This window comes from Rhincodon typus, chromosome 7, assembly GCF_021869965.1.
Source record: "Rhincodon typus isolate 14 chromosome 7, sRhiTyp1.1, whole genome shotgun sequence".
In the NCBI taxonomy this organism is placed as follows: Eukaryota; Metazoa; Chordata; class Chondrichthyes; order Orectolobiformes; family Rhincodontidae; genus Rhincodon; species Rhincodon typus.
Genome location: NC_063338.1, coordinates 46,534,936 through 46,551,069, shown reverse-complemented (window position 1 = coordinate 46,551,069; position 16,134 = coordinate 46,534,936). Strand labels below are relative to the sequence as shown.

Here is a 16,134-nt window from a genome sequence, read left to right as displayed (position 1 = left end):
ATTGTTTCAAAAGGATATCAAGTCTAACAATGTGCTGTGTGTTCTGTCACTCATGCAGAGCTGCGCTACCATTTCTGCCCTCAGGATCTCATCGTCTGTCATGCCTGAAATAAAAGTAAATGAAACATTAAGGCAGTGAATAAACCAGTACATGAACACAGATACAAACTGTTATATGACTGCATAGTATAAGAGTATAGTTCAGAAAATCAAAATGATCTAATTTAACAAAAACATAGTGCTTAATATCAGAAACTTATCACAATTCAGAGAGACTTGGCATTTGCAGAAAGTAACGAATAAAAAAATTTTTTAATTTCCTAGCTTTGACAAGATTTTGAAAGGTGACTGCAAGATTCAGATGTTTGAAGATTTCATCAGATTATCTAGATGGGTTTATACTTTCAACACTCGTGTTCTATTTTGCGACAGATTTTTAAGTCTTCTGCTCATGCTGCCAGAGTGACAACCAACGAAATCATTTAGTCAAAAATACAGTTTGCCAAAAAGTTAGGTCCCCAGTGTACAACTAATCTACAATTTACTTTCCCCAATGGATATTCCCTGTTCTTTCCCAGTTGTTTCTTTGGTGACTGCATCAGCTATTTGGGTTCTTTATAGCCGCTTATTAACACAGGTGACATTGGAAGAAGACCTAGTTCAGAATATCGCCATTTCATTTTCAAAAATTCCTGTCATCACCTTACTACAATTAATTCTTAGAAGAGCAACAAAGTATTTCATGAGTATCCTCCACAAAAGCCAGTGAATAAACAAAAGTATGTTATTCAGGTTTGGCCATGAAAGACAGACATATATATCTCAGAAATTGCTGATTTTGGGAGCTCTTCGAAAGATCCTTGCCTAAAAGTGAAATAATAGCACTACAAGTGATAGTCCAGAAGTAACTTCATGGTATGTTTATGTTGTCATTTGCAAGAAACAGACCAAGTTCCTGAACTTCAGCTTTACGAGCAATGCGGTTTTAGGCAAAGAAAGACTGGCACCCCTCTGGTTGGATTCAGAAACAAACGCAGTCGTACTTTCTCTTCCTGCTCCCAAAACCGTGCCTTTCACACAGAGAGGTCAAGCATCCATAAACCTTCTATGGTACAATTAGCATCTGCTCTTAAAAGTTTGTACCTGCAACCCTCATCCACAGTGGTAATACCCTTTGAGTAATCAAGAGAAATGTATTGCACACTTAACATTTCTTTTGGCAATATCTCAACAATCGTTCGAGGATCCCACTACTCTTTAATCTTTCAAGCACCTAACAGTAAAAAACCCTTTACAATAGTATCTCAGATCAAAACATTCTCCCACAGTATCAACTATTTCATTGTCCTTCTTACAATACGCAAGGATAAGATCAGGATTACCAACTAATGACAAATCACCAGGGCCGCAAGAAATGCATCCAGGCTGTTAAAAGCAGCAAGGGAGGAGCATTATTTCCAATCCTTACTGGTTACAGGTATGGTGTCAGATGATTGGAGGACTGCTAATGTGCATCTTTGTTTAAAATGGGAGTGTAAAATTGATTGAAAAATCACAGGTCCATTAGTCAAACCTTCGTAACAAATTATTAGTAGTAATTCTGAGAGACAATATAAAAGGATTAATCAAGGATAGTAAGGAATATAGGAAGAGGCATAGATCATTCAGCTCATCAAGCCTGCTCCACCATTTAATATGATCATGGTTGATCGAATACTTCAATGCCTTTTATCCAAATCTACCTCCATAACCAGTTATGCCACTGGAAACCAGCAATCTATCAACATTTACTCCAAATATAAATCGAGAACTGGGCTTCCACAGCCTTCTGTGATACAGACTTCCAAAGACACTCAGCCTGCCAAGTAAAACATTTCTCAAAATTTCTCTACATCTCAGTCCTAAATGGCATACCCCTTATATTTTTACTGTGCTCCCAGTTCTAGACTCCCCAGTCAGGGCAAACATCTTACCTGCACCTATCCTGTTTTGTATTTTGTAGGTTTAATTTAGATCATTCATTGAGACTCTAAAGAATACCGAACCAGTTTGCCTAATCTCTCGAGAGGACAATGCTGTTAACTCAGGAACACACCTAAATGATTCCACACTGCACTCTCAATGGAAATAAAGTTTCTCCTGAAGTCAAGAGATCAAAACTGCATGCTGTACATTAGTTGCTGTCTAACCAAGCTTCTATACAATTGTATTAAGACTTTACTACTCTCATCCACAAGTACTCCTGCGATAAAGGCTTACATTCTGTTACATTCCGAACAGCTTGCTGCGCCTGCTTGTCAGTCGTAAATGACTTATCAACAAGGACACTTTTGTATATTTATACTTTCCAATCTCAACATTTAAAAAACACTCTACACATCTGTTCCTCCTATCATAGTGGCTAACCTCACATTTTTCCACATTATATTCTATCTACCATGTTTTTGCCTATTCACTCAGCCTGTCCAAATCTTCCTGAAACTGCTTTATGTCCTCCTTACAACTTCCATACATTTCTGCTTAGCTTTGTATCATCTGAAAATTTATAATTGTAATATTTGGTCACCATGTCCAACTCGATATAGATTGCGAACAGCCGGAGCTCAATTACTGATCTTTGCAGCACCCTGTAATAACAGTCTGCCAATGTGAAAATGATCCATTTACTTCTTCTGTTTTCTGTCTACTAGCTAATCTTTAACCCATGCCAGTGCATTACCTCCTTTCATATTGCCAACCAATCTCCTTAGGGGAACATAATCAAAACACTCTTCTGAAAATCTAAATCAGCATGGCTATCACAAACACAGGATTGTTCCAAGGGATACAAAGGAAGCCAGTCAGCCCATTGTGCCTGAATTGGTTCCATTACCTAGTGCCTTTCTCCTGCTTTTTGCTTGCATGCCTACACACCATTTTTATCCAAATAATCATCAAATGCTCCGGTGAATGTGTCAATTGAACCTGCCTCTGCCACATTTCCTGGCAATGCATTCCATACACCAACTGCTCACTGTGTAAAAGATTTTTTACTCTCATCACCGTTTTGTTTGCATATCACTTTAAGTCTATGCTCCCTCATTCCTTTTTCTTTTAAAGGAGGAATAGTTTCTCCCTGTCTTCTCTAGCTATCCCACTCATGATTTTGAAAAGTTCTATCAAATCTCTTCTCAGCCTTCTTCTCTCAAAAGGAGAACAATCCCAACTTCTGCAATCCATCCTCATAACTGAAGATACTAGGAGGCATGCATTTATGGTTAGAGGGGGAAAGCTCAAAGGAGAGATAAGGGGCAAGTTTTTCTTTTACAGAGTGGTAGGAGTCTGAAACACACTGCAGGTGGTGGTGGTGGTGGTGGAGGCTGATTCAATAGGAGCATTTAAAGGAACATTTAGATAAGCACATGAAAATGCAAGGTATGGTGGTGATATGGACCAGTGGCAGACAGCAGGGATTAGTTTCATTTGGCGTCATGCTTGGCGCAACATCGTGGGATGAAGGACCCATTCCTGTGCTGTACAGTTTTAATCGATAAAAGATTTTCATTCTTGGAAACATTTCCGTAAATCACTTCTGCACTTTCTCCAATGCACTCACATCTTCCTTATAATGTTGCCCACAATTGTACACCAGCTGAGGTCTGACAAGTGTTTTGTTCAAGTTCAACATCACCTCCTTGCTCTTGTACTCCATGCCCCTATTAATAAATTCAAGAATACTGTTTGCTTTATTAACTGTTCTCTCTACCCTGACCCGCCACCTTCAAACGATCGGTCGACATATACACCTAGGTCTCTCGGTTCTTGCACCCTCTTTAGAATTGTATCTCTATTTTATATTATCTTTCAATGTTCTTCCAACTGAAGTGCATCATCTCAATTTTCTGCAATGAACCTAATCTGCTACCTATCTGCTCACTCAGCCAAGTTGTCAATGTCTTTTTGGAGTTCCATACTGTCAGCCTCACAGTTTACAATTCTTCCTAGTTTAGTGTCATCTGCAAACTTGGAAATTGTGTCCTGCGCACCAAGATCCAGATTAATAATATAGATCAGGAAAAGCAAGGGTCCCATGCACTACACGCCTTACTCTAATCTGAAATATATCCATGGACTGTTACTCAGTTTCCTATCACTCAACCAATTTTGGATCAATGTTGCTACTGTCCCTTTTATAGTACAACCTACAACTTTGCTCCAAGCGTGTTGTATGGCACCCTATGAAATGCCCTCTAGAAATCAATGTCTATGGCATCGACAGCATTGCCCTTGTCGATCCTCCAGTTACTACTTTTAAAAAAAAAACTTCAAGTTAATTAAACATGATTTCTCCTTTTAGAAATCTTATGCTGTCTCTTGCTAACAATGTACCTTTCTCCATGTGGTTACGAATTCTATCCTGAATAACTGTTTCTAGAAGATTCCCCACCACCACAATTAAACTAACTGGTCTATAAATTACTAAGATTACCCTCACAACCCTTCTTAAACAAAGTCATAATGTAATTCTTCAGTCTTCTGGCAACTGAACCTATGGTTAAAACCATATGACTAATTTGAATTAATTTTTTGAAGAAATAAAAAAGGAAGAATTGATGAAATTGTGTAATTATTGCAGACCACATGGAATTTAGCAAGGTTTTTGACCAGGATCCATATGGCAGACTGCTTCTAAACTAAAAGCCCATGGGACCCAGAGGAATATAACAAGCTGGATACAAAATTAGCTTAGTAGTAAGAAATTAAAAGATATTGTTGATGGGTCTTTTTGCAAATGGAAGGCTGTTTCCAGCAGCAGTTCCACATGCTAGGAGAAGGTTCCCTATTTTTTGTACACAAAGATTAATGATTTGGATGTAAAATACAGAGGGCATGATCAAGAAATTAATTGAAGCATAGAATGCCTAAGTGTGGAAACAGGCCATTCAGCCAACAGGTCCACATCACCCCTCAGAAGAGCCCCACGCATTTCCCAGTGTCTAACACACGTAAGCGAAACATCCCTGGGCACTATGGGCAATTTAGCATTACCAGTCCACCTAGCCTGCATATCTTTGGACCACGGGAGGAAACCGGAGCACCTGGAGGAAACCCACGTAGACATGGGGAGAATGTGCAGACTCCACACAGACAGTCACCTGAGGCTGGAATCAAACCTGGGTCCCTGGCACTGTGAGGTAGCAGTGCGACTATTGAGCCATGGCTTATTTGGTCGCATGGGTGCTCGCAAAGCGAATAGATGCAGACTACAGAACGTTATCAGTAGACTGGTCAGGTAGGCAGAAAAGTGGCAAATGGAATTCAACACAGATAAATGTGAGATGATGTATTTGTGGTGAAGGCAAAGAATGAAGAATAAATGGGAGATTAAAATAGACAGGAATAGACTAAGTGGAGACCTTGGAGTGAATATTCACAGATCCCTGAAGCTGGCAGCAGTACAGGTTGATAAGGTGTTTTAAAAAGGCATATGCAATTCTTTCCATTATTAGCCAAAGGTATGGAATGTAAAGCCTAAATCATTTGTTAGGCTACAATTTTGGTACTGTGTGCAGTTTTGGTCATCTCATTACAGAAAGAATGTAATTGCACCGGAAAGGATACAGAAGAGATTCACGACTATGTTGCCAGGACTGGAAAAATGCTGCTACAAGAAAAGAGGATAGGCCAGCAGGTGCTCATGTTGAGCAGAAGGAGGTTGAGTAGAGATTTGTTTGAGATGTACAAACTTGAGAGGGGCCTGGATAAAATTGACATGAAGAGCCTGTTTACCTTAGCAGAAAGGTCAGTGCCTAGAGAGGACATAGGTTTAAAGTATTGGTATGAAGATTAGATGAGAGATGAGGAAAATTTTTTTTTAACCCACAGGATAGTAGGGGTCCAGAACTCTACACAAAAGTTAGGTGGTATAGGCAGAAATCCTCAATTCTCAAAAGATGTCTGGATATGCACAACATAATCTGCACATTGGGATTAGGGTGGGTAGTTCACTTTTCAGTTGGCACAGACATGATGGGCCAAGTGGGCTTTTTCTATGCCATCAGCTTTCTATAACTATCAGCAATTGAGGGCCACATTACATTTAATAGTAAACTCACTGCCCCATCCCTGCAAATAATAGGGAGGTCAGAATCAAAGGAGCCATCTTGTTCACACTTACGATAATTTCTTTTTGTCATTTGCAGAATGACAGTGTCACTGACTAGGCCATCATTTATTACCCATCTCCAACTGCCCAGGGGCAATTAAGAGTTAGCCACATTGCTGTGGGTCTGGAGTCACATGGAGGCCAGACCACACAAGAATGGCACATTCCTTCTCTAAAAGGACATGAGTGAACCAGATGGGGATTCCTGACAATCGGCAATGGATCTGTGGTCATCATTGGACTCTAAATCCCAGATTTTTATTGCATTCAGTTTTTGCCATTTGACATGGTGGGATTCGAAGCTGGATTCCCAGAACATTTATCGGTGTCTCTGGATTAATAGGCTAGCAACAGTACCACTAGGTCATTGCCTCCCTCTAAATTAAGTGGGTTGTGAGCCTTAATGGCCTCCTCTCATGGACAGAGGGAAGACTTGTATTATAATATGAAATTATTAGTTATCAGGACTGAGTTGCCGCCAACTGCAAATGATAATTGCTTCTTAGAGCTTGAGGGCCAGGTCGACCAAAAGTGTTCCCTCTGGGCCCACAAGCGAATTAACCTTACTTCTAACTACAGCCTATCCTTCACACCCATCACTGAAGTATTCATTTTTTGGTTAGAATACCCAAGAGTCAACAGGATGCAAATTGCAAAACCAATGAAGTTAAGATCCAAGTGCAAATCATTCAGGTCAACTTTCACCACTTGTTATTTCCGGATTTCTTCCCTCTTGAAAGCAATGCTAAATGCCAGTTTATAATTCAAAAATTTAAGGAATTTCTCAGGTTCCTCAGTCACAGAATGTACATCTTTAGTAAGAATCAATAGACTCTGCAAATGAAGGGTACATTGGTACCTCTAACACAAAGCACCTAACAAAAATAGTGGACCTTCTTTCACTCTCCATGCCCACAGGAAAAGCTAATGGTAATATAGCCAATTTACCACAGGCCAAGAACTGAACGTGGGTCTGTACAAATCACAACCCACATAGAACAATTCCTACCCAAACTGAAAAGGTATCACACAATATATTACAAAATTGAAAGCAATTATTCGTCTGACTGACTCTCAGCTGACTCTTTCAAAGTGCTCACTGAAAGTCTAATTTAGTTCCACATCTTAGATTTGACCATGTAAACCTCTCCAAGTACATATCCAATTCACTTTTCAAAGTTCTAATGAAATCTGTTTGCTTTACCCTTACAGCTAGTGGATGTTAGATCTTAATAATCCTGTGTGTGAAGAAAACCACTCATTTTTCTTATAGAGACAACAAGGTGCAGGGCTGGATGAACACAGCAGGCCAAGCAGCATCATAGGAGCAGAAAGGCTGACGTTTCGGGCCTAGACCCTTCAGATGGGTCTGCACCTTGTTGTCTCGGATTCTCCAGCATCTGCAGTTCCTACTATCTCTGATTCATTTTTCTTGTAGGTTTTTTTGACAATTATTTTATAACATTATGTGATCCAACTTGCCCTTTCAAAACTGCACAGAATTACAATCACTTTTTTAATCTTCTTCAAATAAATCCACAGACCTCACCTACTTCATCTTTGTTATTACCCTGGTAAAACCTATTCTGTATCCAAAAATCCTCCCTAAAATGTGATGCCCAGAATTGAGCACTGAAGTTGAGGCTGAACCAAGGATTTAAGGTGGTTTAGGACTACTGCTTAATTTTGTATTCATTAATCCAATTTACAATGCCTAGTGTCCCATATGCTTAATTACGATTTATTCAAAAATATTCTGAAAGTATCCACTCAAAATGTACAATTCAGAATATAATGCTTTCCATACTGTTACTCTAAAAATGCATTTCACACAGAATTGCACGTACCATTAACTTGCCTATTTCAACAATCTATGTCCTCCTGAAGTCCACTTCTTTCCTGCATAGTATTTACTACATTGTCAAGTTTTGTCACACAAAAAAAATTCAAAATTACATTCTTCATACACCAAATTTACGTCATTTATACTCGAGAAATATGTTGATAGTAATATGATCCCCTGCGGACTTCAGTACATACCTTCATTTATTTCTTCATTCTATGCGCTTCTATTTTCTAAATTAAGTCTTTAATGTGGCACTTTAATGAATACATTTGAAAATCCTCACGCCCACACAAAATCTACAGCGCTAACTTCAATTTCGGTTACTTCATCAGTAAGGCTAATCAAACCCATTATCTCTGTTGACTGACACTTATCAGCTTCTCGAAGTCAAAAGTAATTTTGTTCTTGACAATGGTCTCAAATAGTTTTTCCACCACTAATTTGCCTGTAGTCACCAGATTTATCCCTCCCATTGTATTATGTCACACAATCAGTAGCTTTTAAGAGGAAGTAATATTGTCCCTGTATCATAACACGTGACCTGACATTATAAAAGCTTCATATCTCATCTTACCTCGGGGATCACCTGAAGCACAATAATAATGGAAGCATGCTGCTCACTTGAAATCTTATGTTTGTATATAAAGAGTTAGCGATAGCAAACATCCTTTGGATTGTTCAATATCCACACCTAGTTTTAGATTATGGGAGATAATATTACCATTTCTACATCAGGTAAAATACCCTCCTGGAGGCAAAATTGTATCACCACCTTTTTTTTTTTTGAAAACAGGTTATAACATTTACAATCATCCAGTCTTCAGGCACCATTCCCTTATTCAAGGAAGATGAAGTGATTCTGGTCAAAGTGCTTTTTACACTTATTTTCACTTTTAGCTGTTTGCCCCTCCATCACTTCCAGTTTTCTAGATATCTTAAGTTTCCTCTCTGCTGGAACATTCTGACGTCCCTATTCCTTCTATATTCACTTAAAACTATCACACTGGTCCCGTCTCAGTTGAGGAACAATCATTAGGCTGCTGCTAAGGGCCAGACCAAACCCCTTCAAATATAATCAAGGGGATAGCCTGGACCCTAATTTTATCTTATTTAAAAGGCAAGTATAAAGGTGCTGTGATCCAGATGCAACTCAATTGGATACACTATTCTGCTTTAAGCAAAAACACTTTCTGCCTACCCTACAGTTAAAACACAAACAAACAAAAGAAAGAAAAGAACTAGTATGAGTATTGGAAAACTTGAGAATAATAGATTATTTAACTACTAAACAGTAACTGAACCAATACAGAACATTCCATAAACATACTCATGACAAAGGCAAAGTCAGTAAAACAGATTGTCCCACATGCGATTCTGGCAGCAGCGAGAGAGAACTCCAGCTTTTTGCTGTGACAGGGAGAGTGAGAGACAGAGTGAGAGCAAGAGAGCGAGACAGTGTCCACAGCCAACTTCAAAACCTCAACAATTGTTGCAAGCCAAACTAAAACCCTGGTTCTGTGGGAGTCTGGCTCCACCCATTCGTGCTGCTTCTATTGTTCCAACTTTAAAAAACCCAAGGCCTCACAAGCTGTTTACTTTATTGGCTTGGAAAAGACAACTTGGTACCTATGGCTCAAATCCTCTTCAAACAAAAAAAGAAACAAGAACCAGGAGAAAATATACCTCTTAAAGCCATTGTATTGTCACACTGTATACTTCTCCACTACCTCAGGACTATCCCCAGTGCTTCAGAAATCTGAAGGTTGAACATTGCAACAGTTATCCAAGCACTACACACGTCTGCATTTTTTTCTTGCTATTATTCTCAATAGCATACACAGTTGTATATGGTAGGTATACAGGGGACAAAAACCTTTTTTTAAAAAAAAAAGGTCCTCGAAAATTTGTTCTGGAGAAGTATGTAAATTCCTGTACAACCTTACCTAAATGAATGCGAAGACTCAGTAAAATAACCAGGAAAGTTAAAGCTCCTTCAAGCATAGACCTTTCATGTTCTGTGTCAAGTGCTGAATTTTGATGCTGTGATGCCATTGTCAGTAAATCCACCACTTTAAATCTAGACAAAAAGAACAAGATTCCACAGAAACGTTACACAGTCATTAGCAAACACATCTCTCTTTCTCTCTCGTCTTGCACACTTCAGGACAATTTGCAAGAATACCAATTCAAGTGAAAAACCAACATTTATACAGGAGTGCACTGATGGGTTGGCAAGTGGACTGTAACTGGTAGAGATATTGCTTTAGTGAACACATCTATTAATGTTGATTAACAGCTAACTGGAAGACTTTGTTTAAATTTTAAACCATGCAGGTTGACTCTGATTCCGTGGGCAAAGCCCTGACCAAATGAACCAATGAATTGCTGACAATCTGCATTGTTTAAATTTTAAACAGTAAGATTAGTGCTGATGTGCGAGCAGGCTTGGAACATTCCAGCTCTTTTCTTTTGGCGAAGTTTCAGCAAAAATACCCTTTCCTCAGTTTCTTCAGATACTTCTCAAAACTTGTGTATTTTCAAATACTCCTCAAGCACATAATTGCAAATCAGACATCTCAATGTTTCCAAGAACCATGAAGTCCAGGTTAGACTTTACCTGGCACATCACTTAAAGTACTCACCTTTCAAAAACAGATGAAACAAAATAATCTGGATCCAGTCTAGAAGCACAAATCTAGGGGAAAAGAATTCGAAGATTTTCAACTTATTTAATGATAATCTTCAATAATTTAAAGAAAAATGTTATGTTTTAAACATGCTGATTTAAAATTATGACACATACACTATATGAGCTGCAGCAAACGTCAAGATATCAAATATAGGCATACCTGGAGAAGGAAGATATCTGGATCAATCATAGAGTTGCAAAAGTGGGACTGAACATAGGTCATAGCCTGTCCTTTAATTTGCAGACCATTTCTAACCCACATGTTGCTGTGTATCTCCGAAAGACTTGCCTAAAAAAAGTTAATAGTCTTTCAGTTCTTAATTCACATTACACTAATAAATTGAACAGAGTTAAAAAATTTGCATTAACTTAAACTCAAGATTAATATGCAAGTCTCTGGGCTATCTATGCATTTAGAAGCTTTATTCTTAAATTCAGTTCTAAGAAATGTCACAAATAACATGGTTTTGAAAAGCTACGTTGGTTTTCACAACTGAGTAGGTTCTTTAAATACTTCAACATAAATTTGAAAAATTTACTGACAAACTCTTATTTACGACTGGGTGTTACCCCTAGATACCTAGGTGATAAAATAGCATAGAACCAAGTCTCATTGAGAATTTGCCTGGTCCAAAAAAAGTGATCAGGTAATACCAATTACGAACAAGAACCTTAGGCAGGTCTTACGTATGCAGGCACCCACAATATTTCATTGCTTGACAGAGTTCGTAGGCTACTCCATAATTAAAGTATTGCTATATGCTTCCAAATGTATAAGTGCTACATTCTCCACACTGTTCAAATTTGAAAAAGACTTAGCATTTGTCCACTTTCAATTCTTTCACAGGAACATCAGAACAGGAATGTGCCACTCACCCCCTCAAGTTTGTTCTCCCATTCAATGAGATCATGGCTGATCAGTGGTCTAATTCCATACTCCTGCCTTTGGCCCATGTTCTTTAATACCTTAGATAATTTTTGTTAATCAATTGCAGATTTAAAATTAACAACTGATCCAGCAGCCACTGCTGTTTGCAGAAGAGAGCTCCAAACAACTGCCACCCTCCATGGGTAGAACATGTCTTCTGAATGGTCTGGTCCCAATTTTCAGAAATATGCCCCGTAGCTGTAGAATCTCCAACCAGTGGAAATAGTTTCTTTATTTACACTGTCTTTTCTTGTTAATATCTTGAAGAATTCACACAGGTCACACCATAACCATTTAAATTCTGGAGGAAACAAGTGTAATTTGTATAACCTTGCCTCATAACTTAACCCCTGAAGTCCAGGTATCATTCTTATAAACTGGCGACGTAGTCCCTCCAAGGAGGACGTATCCTTCCCAAGGTGTGGTGCCCAGGTATGTTCACAATCAAAGTGTGGTCTAACAAGGGTTTTGTATAACTGAGACATACAGGTCAGTAAATGGAATGCTGGCCTGTAATTCATTCTTCGAGCTGGAACAAGTTCATTCTCTAGAATAATTCAATACATGGTTATTGGAAATCAAAAGATCACCTCTGGTATTGCTTTATAAATGGGGCTGACTAGGTTTGTTAACACAACATAATAAATGCCCCAAAATGCTTTGGAACCATATCACCAATTCTTTACTTTCATAGAGTCACAATCCTAGAACTCTGATTGACGGCATTGTGGATTTACCTACAGTGCAAGGACTGCAGTGGTTCAAAAAGGCAGCTCACCACCACCTCCTCCAGGAGATTTAGGGAAGGACAGTAAATGCTTGCCTAGCCAATGTCCACATGCCATGATCGAATACAAAAAAAAATTCTCAGCATCGAAAAAATGTCCAAATTTCTTTTTGTAACTTGAATATTATGACATGAAAATTATCAATACATGACAGTTCCAAATGTGGGTAGTCCTCTGCTTAACCAAAAATAAATATTCCAAATGTTTCAGGATAAACATCAAAACAGGTGTTTTATTTCAGTCATAGTTAATGTGATCTTCTCTCCCTCTAGGAAAAAAAACAACAAATCTACTGTTTGTAGATTTGTTTCGCTTTCTCTCATTTTCTTTCTAGTGTGGGTGGGAGGGACACAATGTTTTCTCTTTCTGAATAATTAGCTGGATTGCTTACTTGAAAACGTTCCAGGTGATTAAGTACATTTTCACATTAAAAAAAAAGGATAGGTATAATGTCACAGAATGAGAAAAAGTAACTTTTGATCGGGAAGTGCAGAGAAAAAGTATTTTTTGTTTAGAAAATCTGCAAATTGTGTGCCTAGGTGTCTGAGATTAGCTAATGAAGTAAACATTTTATAACGTTTTAGAGAACAAAAAAAAAATAAATAAATAAAAAAATAAATCATTGGGTAAATTAGCCATGCTGTTGTGAAATACAAAATATATCATTTGCTCAAAATGCTCTTTAGGAGATTGCAACTTCAGTTGAAGAATACAGAGGACAGGTTTTTTTTTTAAATTTGATTCATGTTCTCCTGACTGGTCAGTCCAAATGGCCAAGAGGCCCTTGATAAAATCTGTTAACTTTATACCTGCTTTATTCATCTAATCTGACCCCATTGTAGAAATAACAGTGGCAAATTAGTACAGTTACATGAAAACAAGTCACCAGAAACAACTGCAACAAAACGCTTGGCAGGAGGCATATCATATAAACTGAAAGTGGTTGCAACAAGGACTTTGATACCAATTTGGTATCAATGACATGCAGCAATAAAAAGGTTAAAACACCTGAATTTGAAGTGGATGAACCATCATTTTCATTAGCATCTCTTGATCTGGCAGGAGTGAATCAAGATCCAATTGCTGACATCTGATAGCCTGTAAAGTGAGAAAAGTATTACAATACGTATTGTAATACAAGTTCACACATCCTTAAATCAATTTTTTTCTTGAAATCAAGATGACAGAGTAACTTGGCAAGTTCGATTCAAAAATGGCTCAGTGACAGGATTCAGGAGGGTGATGGCAGAAGGCTGTTTGGATGACTAGAGCCCAGAGGTGCATCATAGAGATCAGTACCGGGTCCCTTACTGTTTACAATATTCACAAACATCGTAGGGGAGAGTGTCAACAGGATGATAAATAAGTTTGTGGATGACAACAATTGACTGGCTGGCAGTAAGGAGGAAGGTGTTAGGTTGCAGGTGTGTATAAACTGATTGGTCAGATGGGCAGATCAGTGACAGATGGAAATTAACCCCGATAAATGTGAGGTGATGCGCTTTAGAAGAAGAAAGAGAGTCTACAACCAAGAGAAGTTGAGGAGATCTGAAGGGGCCACCAAAAACAAATTAAAACAGTTACTGTTCTCAACTGTGATCATAACGTTCACCCCATCACCTTCTTTCAAAATCCTCCTAACCTCTATTAGGTTACTCCTTAACCACCCATACAAGGCTAATCTCTCCTCAGAATTTACCATGAAATCCTGGCAACATTCCAATGTATATGCTCTCTTGTTCCAAGGCCAATGGATCCTATCCTAAAACGTTTGGTGCCCAATTTGTATTTCATACGTGGTCTAATCAGAAATGTGAAATGCTATGGCAAAGCTTCCTACCATCGTTATTATCACTGTTTAGACATAATGACCAACATTCTAGTAGTTTTTTTAAGCTTTTGTTTTGTATATAACTGCTACACTTTAGCCATGGGCCTTGAACTCTAGATTCTCACTGCCCGTAATTTTCCACAAATCACAAACTCAGTTCGACCAATTTTGGTCCCAAGTGGATGGCCTTATACTTACACAGCCGCAAGTTTTACCAACTCACTAGATATATCAATGCTGTTTTCTAACTTTCTGCTGCCACTTACACTGAGCCAATCCGGGGGCTTAGTGGATAGTACTGCTACCTCACAGCGCCAAGGACAAGGGTTTGATTCCGCCCTCGGGTAGCTGTCTGTATGGAGTTTGCACATTCTGCCCATGTCTGCGTGGGTTTTCTCCGTGTGCTCCAGTTTCCTCCCATAGTCCAAAGATGTGCAGATTAGGTGGATTGGCCATGCGAAATTGCTTCAGGGATGTGTAGATTAGGTGGGTTATAGGGGGGATGGGTCTAGGTGTGATGCTCTGAGGGTCGCTATGGACTTGCGGGCTGAAGGGCCTGTTTCCACACTGTAGGGATTCTATGATCTATGAACAAATTTGGATATATGGCTCTCCATTGAATTATTAAATAAATCAGTACCATTACATCACAGGAGTAGTTTTCAGCATCACCATCTGGACATTCATCTGATCTTTATTCCAACGGCTTTAATACAACAAAAAACCGGGCAGGTTTTATAATTATCAAGTGATAAACTTCACTAGGTTCCTGCCCAGACAAAGTTACAAATTATTCTGTAAATCTTAATGGTAACATTTGGATCATCATTATACCCACTCCGTACATATGAAACAACGTACACATTATTAGAAAAAACTGTTGTTATAAAAAGCATTTTTGAATATATTATTCTGAAACTGACTTTACCTTGCTCAGAAACATAGCATAGTAACGATGAAGGGGCAAGTGAAATGTAACCTGGTTAGGAGCAGGCTAAATGAAAGAAAAAGAAAAAAAAAACTGATACTCCAATACTATATTTTCTAACGTTTAGTCATTACAGTTGTAAACAACCATAGCTCCCAACATTACAAAATACTACTCCTTATAAATTCATGCAGGACAGTACTGTATATGGCAAAATAAATGCTTTTGCCTAGTTTGTTAAAATACCTAATCTAGCAAAAAGGATCACATTACAATTATTGCATAAAAATGTCTGGGAACATACAATCCAAGGCATTACTAAGATTGCCTTTGGACAGTATTTTACCGCAGAGTGGTCAGATGCAGGCTTGTGCCCATGATCATTCTGTTCTGGGCCATGCAATCACGGTAAAAGTGAATGACTAATAGTGTGTCTATACTTAAACGGGTTTTAATCTGAATGCAAAAAAATTATAACTGTCACAAGTATTCCTTAGTAAGTCTTTTACAGGACATCCAGACAATCTTCAGGTACAACAAGGTGCAGGGCTGGATGAACACAGCAGGCCAAGCAGCATCATAGGAGCAGAGAGGCTGACGTTTCGGGCCTAGACCCTTCATCAGAAAAGGGGGAGGGGAAGGGGGTTTTGAAATAAATAGGGAGAGAGTGGGAGGCGGATAGAAGAGGGATAGAGGAGAGGATAGGTGGAGAGGAAACAAACAGGTCGAAGAGGCGGGGATGGAGCCAGTAAAGGTGAGTGTAGGTGGGGAGTTAGGAAGGGGATAGGTCAGTCCAGGGAGGACGGACAGGTCAAGGGGGCGGGATGAGGTTGGTCGGTAGGAGATGGAGGTGCGGCTTGAGGTGGGAGGAGGGGATAGGTGGGAGGAAGAACAGGTTAGGGAGGCAGGGACAAGCTGGACTGGTTTTGGGATGCGGTAGGGGGAGGGGAGATTTTGAAACTTGTGAAATCATCCAGCC

At 38.9% G+C, this 16,134-nt stretch overlaps 1 protein-coding gene across 1 annotated transcript in view; it reads right to left on the bottom strand.

Annotated features, from left to right (window-relative positions):
• The window catches only part of ubr3 (ubiquitin protein ligase E3 component n-recognin 3), a 331,038-nt gene that overhangs the window by 237,832 nt on the left and 77,072 nt on the right, over positions 1-16,134 (bottom strand). Inside the window, exons 8-13 of the mRNA XM_048599210.1 lie at positions 15,156-15,221; positions 13,405-13,494; positions 10,841-10,969; positions 10,634-10,686; positions 9,935-10,068; positions 19-104 (exon numbers count right to left, since the gene is read on the bottom strand). Of these exons, the coding sequence (XP_048455167.1) occupies positions 19-104; positions 9,935-10,068; positions 10,634-10,686; positions 10,841-10,969; positions 13,405-13,494; positions 15,156-15,221 (558 nt within the window). The remainder of the gene's footprint in view (positions 1-18; positions 105-9,934; positions 10,069-10,633; positions 10,687-10,840; positions 10,970-13,404; positions 13,495-15,155; positions 15,222-16,134) is intronic.